Source organism: Triticum aestivum, chromosome 2B, assembly GCF_018294505.1.
Source record: "Triticum aestivum cultivar Chinese Spring chromosome 2B, IWGSC CS RefSeq v2.1, whole genome shotgun sequence".
NCBI lineage: Eukaryota > Viridiplantae > Streptophyta > Magnoliopsida > Poales > Poaceae > Triticum > Triticum aestivum.
The window spans coordinates 407,388,889-407,395,142 of record NC_057798.1 but is presented as its reverse complement, the minus strand read 5'-3'; the positions used below and the strand labels follow the sequence as shown (position 1 = coordinate 407,395,142).

Genomic DNA, 6,254 nt, shown 5'->3' with positions numbered 1-6,254 from the left:
GAGACTAGACTTTTCTAGTACCGGCGACTAAAGAAAAAAAACCTCCAGTAGATTCTTTTTCTAGTCCCTTTTTCCCGTTTGGTTACATAAATACTAAAAGAGACTTTTTTTAGTCTAGTCCGTGTAACCAAACACCCCCTGAGCCATGCATCGTCGGAAATTTTGAAATAAATCTAGAAATAAATGTGAGCACTAGGACTTAACTCTAGTGGGCTGGAGATATCACAGTCCCTCTAACCGTCCAGCCAGGTTGGTGCGCATGGAGAGATGTTTTTGAGATATATATTGCGATTATTTTTACACGAGAACATGGGGTAGTCAGAAAGCATTTCCCTTTTTTTTACACGAAGAAAAGGATAAATGTCGAAAAAGGCGTAACAAAAGCTCCGCCCCACTTTCCCCCAATGGCGCAGTCGGCTCACTCCCACACGAGCACTCGCTTACCCTAGCTTCAAAGCCAGCGCGCACCTCCGCTTCCCTTTGTTCGACGATGGCGTCCACACCGCCGCCGGTAATCGGCAAGGCGGGAAACCTCACTGTCTTCATCACGCCCCCGGCCACGCCGCCGCCAGTGGATACCCCGACCTCTCGTTCGGCCGAGTCGCCAGGATCTGAGTTTTCCACCCCCAATTCCACTCCCCGTTCGGTGGCGTCTCCTGCGTCCCCGCCGCCAGAGCATATAGCCACATCGCCTCCGCCGGCCAAGATGGTCTCGCCGCCTCCGCCGGTCAAGACGGTCTCCCCGCCACTGCCGCCAGCCAAGCTGTTCCAGGCCTCGCCAGTGCAGGTGCCTCCGCCGCAGTTCGAGAAGGCAGAGGCTAGGACGGATGGATCGGCGTTCGGCTTCTTCTGGGACGCGGTTTTGCGCGTGCAAGAAGGTGACCCGGGAGAGTGTTTGGTGCGTTAAATTTGTATATTCTTTTGATATGTGGTTTTGATCTGTGTGTTTTTCCACTCCATGTGCAGCGCACGCAAGCTTGGATGAGTACATTTCGAATTGGTTCGGGCTGGATCAATCCAAGTACCAGTGGGCGCTCAACGACTATTACGAGAGCACCGGAAAGGTTCTTGCCTTCACTTTCAACTCTAAAATTTGTGCTTCTCTTGTATTGTTACGCTCACCCGATTGTCTGATCTGTATCCGGGACTTCGATTAGATGCAAATTTACGGTGGTTTGGGGTTAACTCAGCGAAGATCCATATCTCCTGTGCGTCCAACTGGACTGCACTGTCCTTGCTTCTGTACGGAACTGGAATGCTGTAGCTTATTCTTGTGAGGCTAATTCTTGGTGGTAGACAATTAGCTGTCACCGGTTGTGATCATGTGTGTGATTTAGTGCCATTTAAGGTTTGCAAAATGTTGATAGAGACGTGCTGTCTGTTCGGTCGTGTGCTGCCAAAAGCTGTTTTGGGGAATATTTGCAAGTTGCAACGCATTTGAATGGTGGTTGTGCTTTAGGGCGTCCCCTTTTTTCTTAGGTCAGATCACTTAGTAGTCAGCTGTGTCTTCACTTTTGTTAGTGTTTTGTAGAATTTTTCTGTCAGAGGGTTTTTATTGAACTTTTCTGTCATAGTGTTTTTAATCCATGTTTATTCCACGGCATCTCTTTCTTTGTGGATGTAGTTACGGCTTTCTTTTGGTGGTCCACCACGTTTGGGCTTGATTAAGTATTCATGGTAAGAGTTGTAAGCGTGTGTTGGTTTAGATTGGATTCTGCAGCTGTGACTTGTGTCTTGATGGTTGTGACTTGTATAGCTTTATTGATGCCTCAAATGGGCCTTTGTCATATATGGTTGTACTTGAAAATGAATTTGAGATGCCATCCATCATGCTGGAGGATGCGCAAATGACGTATTATAAAATCCAAGTGAGGTACAGAAAGCTTCATCTCCTAGAGAAGCTGCCGATTGATCTTAAAATAAGATAACTGTAATTTCCACACTATGTGTACTTGTTCTTTTGAGATTCACCCGCACTCCACACTTTGAAACTTCACATTGCTACTAATATGTTAATTTTTTTCTTAATAATTTCTATCTTTTACCACCCTGTAGACGGGGATTAGGTCATAAAATTGAATTGCTATTTAAGGCCGTCCACGCCAATTAGTAAAATAGTAAGAAATTGTTAGCATGTGATTATATGTCCATTTTTATAGTACAGAGTTAGTATGCATCAAGATGTGACAGGCTTGCTCTTTCTTGTTATTGGCTTCTTTATTGTGGTATAAGCACATTGCTGATTTTCAACAAAAAAGTACCTTCTGGTTATTTAGAATGATGCTAGGCACAAATTCGTGGTTGAATATTGGATGTTGTGAATTGGGAGTACCTTTGTACTATTAGACCAAGTGCGACCTTCCGTTTGAACTTCGTGAAAAATGTCAGGAATTATGTCCATGCATCTTATCTACCCATTAAAGCTGCTTACAGTTATAGCTGCATGCTATTTTTGTTCAAAACTCGTGGAGTGTGTATGTAAAAATCATTTATCGACATCATCTGTATTTGATTCTGTATCAACTTGCAGTAGCAGTCGGTGTTGTTCCGTCTTTTTTTTGGACCAGTTTGAAGCATGCAAAACCTTTCATCACAATGGTCCACAAACTCTTTGTAAATCGGATTATCTCACATGGTAATTTCATAGGAGAATTGTAGGCCATCAACTATAAATTGGATTTTCTCCACTAGGGCTTCTTTCCACCCTATGATCTCTCCACTAAACCCAATATGAAAAGTTCTGGAAAAAATTGAAATCTGTCATGGATGTTCATGAAGACATGAAAACTACGCTAACAAATTGCTATGCGGAGACGCAAAACTTGTTTATTTTGTGTATGGCGCATTGGTGTGGGCCTAGATCCACAATGGGATAACTACGGTGCTGAAGATAGCCAGACATTGTGGCTGCAAGGGATTGGGTAGACATTCGTTGAGTTGGGAAACCGGGAGAGAGTAGGTTGATTATTCTTGCGTGTCTCAAACATAGATTCATGACATCCTTGTATAGTGGATGCTAAAGTCCTTTTCCTTTCCTAACACAATGTAGACTCCTAATAGACTAGACTTCAATCTTAAAACTTCCTAATACATTACTATTTCTAAAAGACTCTCTCGCCCTTTCATTCGCTTGCTGTTGCATATCCTTGATCAACACGGGGCGTCCTGTTATTCCAATACACCCATAGCATTGGCTTCTTGCTGGCAGGCCGGCTGCAACTAAGTACCGAACCACCATATGCTGATGTCCATAACACTACACCCCACCTGGACAAGCAGCTTATCCTCAAGCTGCAGGTGGCGGCCATGGTTGCAGCCCACTGTACCCCCATCTACGTGGAAGGTTGTGGCGCAGGTGCCTTGTATTGTAGATGTGCACATAACTAAAATTTATTTTTGGTTTGCTTACTTCTACTTCCTGCCAGCTCTTTAGAAACCAAATGTATGGCTCCTCCGATGCTTGTTTAGTACATGACCCATGGAAAATTTGTTTTGCGGAAATACCTCTTATTGACAAGAAATATGGAGCCTCCTTTCCTTTGATGCCGGAAATCCACATTGTCTGGCATATATCCTTGCAAATCTTCAGGATCGAATGCATACATGCAGCTTCCTCTTTTTCTAGTACGGTAAACAAGTCCAAGCGGGGACGTTGGTTTCTTGTTCCTCATGATCCTCAAGCCGAATAAAAGTCCATGGCCATGGGCATGATTCATCCAAATTGCTGGCAGGTGCCGACCCAGATGTCTTGCCTCTGGTTGCCTTTGCAAGAACCGTCAATTTTAAGTTCGCCAAGGCGGTTGCTGTCGCTGCTGTTATGTGTACCACAGCTGCTGCATCTAGCTTTCCTGCTGTTAGTTTGGCTGCACCTGCCTCTGCCGCTCTCCACGCAACTGTTTTAGTGCTTAAATGTGTTTGCTTGTGGCGGCTGATCCGTTGCTGCTTGTGCCTTTGAAGCCTCTGCTGCTTCTTGCTGATGGGCCGCCAACACCACTGCATTATGTCGTGTCACCACTGTCAACTTGGCTCTGTCAATGTAGCACTGCTCAATATAGGGATTAACCTAGTATCACGCTCACAACAGCCGTCGTAGGTGTTGCGACCTTGTCAACTCCTGAAAGCTCGTGCTGCATCATGGTCTAAACCATATTTGATGGAGATCATGATCTTTGACTTTACTGGAAAAATTCAATTGTCTCCCCTGCTCCATATGGATCAAAGACTTAATGAAGCACATTCTCTGTGATAGGGTAGATACCATGCTGTATCATGACGCGAGTGATCCTTCATGATATCGTCTTGGCAGCAAAAGCCATTGTGGTCTGCTCTGATACGAAATTTTGTGATCCTAGATCCACAACTGGATAACTACCATGCTGAAGCGTGGGATTGTGTGGGCATAGGGTTTATTCTGAGTGAGTAACCGGGAGAGGTTAGATTAATTGTTCTTGCTTGTCTCAAGCATAGATACATGACATCCTTATATAGCGGATGCTTAGGTCCCATTTCCTTTGGTAACACAATACAGACCCCTAATAAACTAGAATCATTCAATTCTAAACATCCTAAAAGACTCTCCCTTCAGTTTGCTTGCTGTTGCATGTGCTTGATCAACACGTGACCTCCTGTTACTGCAATATGTCCATAGCATTGACCTTCCTGCCATCCGGGCCAGTTGCAACTGAACTACCATAAACTAACATCCACAACACACTTGCAGCCATATATCTGCACCAAAATTTGCAAATATCCGTGTACTAACATGATAAACATCTCTGAAAATAACTGCGAGGATAATTGGAGTGGAGGTGCAGCAGCTGATGCATTTGCTGTACAGGGCATTGCCAATATTACAATGTTGCAAAATTAATTTGTTTTAATTGTTGGATGTCACACTAGTCCAAGTGTAGTGTTATAGTGATAGAAGGGGAAATATTATGGTTTTACTAGAATTCTCTGATTGAAAGATGTGTCTACAATATGAATTGGTTTTTGAACTAGGGTGTTTTTGCTGCAGCCTTAATTTATGTGAATTGAGCTGTTAAATTTAGGTAGAAAGATATCTCTGAAAGATGTAATTTTCTATTATAGGATGATGATAGTGTCTGTTTGGACTTGCAGAAACTATTTCTATAATTGTTTAGACACAGGAAAATAAAATGCCATACTCTGCGTCTCATACTTTAACTACCTTAAGCGCCAAGTGCAATTCAGCACTTCGGATTGGTCATAACATGATAAAATTTGTAGCTGCCTCTCTAGATTCTATCTTCACTGGTTTCTTACAACCACGTTTGTGTAATTGCCAAATTGGTTCTGCATTTGTGCTGTTACTATTATACAGAAAACCATTGTTTATGCATTCCTGTATGGTGTACCCAAGTAAAAGTGTCATCAAATGAAGAAATAGAACTAGAATTTTACCGGTTATTTGTTCCGTAGGTTTGTATCCAAGATGCATTATTTCATGTTCATGATATTTACCACTGGATATAAATACCGAATCGAGTTTAGTTTATTGATTTTAAAAGCAACATTATTTAATTTTGTTCTCCAGTTAATTAACATTTCCCTTGTAATTATGTTCTCCAGTTAATTAACATTTTCCCCACTAATTATTGGCAGGAGATGGATTCGGGCAAGGCTGCCAAGACAACGGAGCTTAGTGGTAAGATGCAGAAAGTGTAGTGATATATATTTACGCGCTTGTCGGTAGCCAAGCTGCTATGTGTAAAGTTGGATTTGGAAGTGCATGGAAGCATGAAGGTCGTTGCCTCTTTTGCTACAACTAGCAGGATCAATCTGCCCGTGTCAAGGTATCAAGTCAGTCGAATTAACGAGTGTAAGCAATTTATTTGCTTCCTAAATTGTAGTCCTATAATCCTTTTCTGTTTGTATCGGCAATGGCAAGCATTGATCTGTTAGAATGTTTGCTTGTGCAGTTCATAGGGTGTCAATTTTAATCTGCATTATCCATGTCACATTTGACCGACATTTGTGTTGTATCCGTGCAAAAAAAAGGTTATCTATCTGCTTTCGTGTCTTATTCAACTATTAACAATCTTATACAAAATGATCTCCAAAAAAAAAACAATCTTATACAAAATGGATTAACCTTTGCTGTCTGTTCAGCGATTTGCATATGTACCTGAATTCATCTTATTTTTGGGCCTAACGTAACTAATGGACATCTGATCTGTGCTGCAACTACACAGCTATGGTGATACTGATGCAAAGTGAAATTAACATAAAAT

The 6,254-nt window shown here is 42.3% G+C and overlaps 1 protein-coding gene across 1 annotated transcript; it reads left to right on the top strand.

Annotated features, from left to right (window-relative positions):
• Positions 1 to 361: 361 nt before the first annotated feature.
• LOC123045184 (formin-like protein 16) lies at positions 362 to 6,029 on the top strand (the record flags this gene model as incomplete). The annotated part of the gene is given in 3 exon segments (XM_044468136.1): positions 362 to 878; positions 967 to 1,064; positions 5,626 to 6,029. Coding segments are annotated over 3 exon segments (678 nt in total), but the record flags the coding sequence as incomplete, so codon positions are not given.
• Between the last annotated feature and the right edge of the window lie 225 nt (positions 6,030 to 6,254).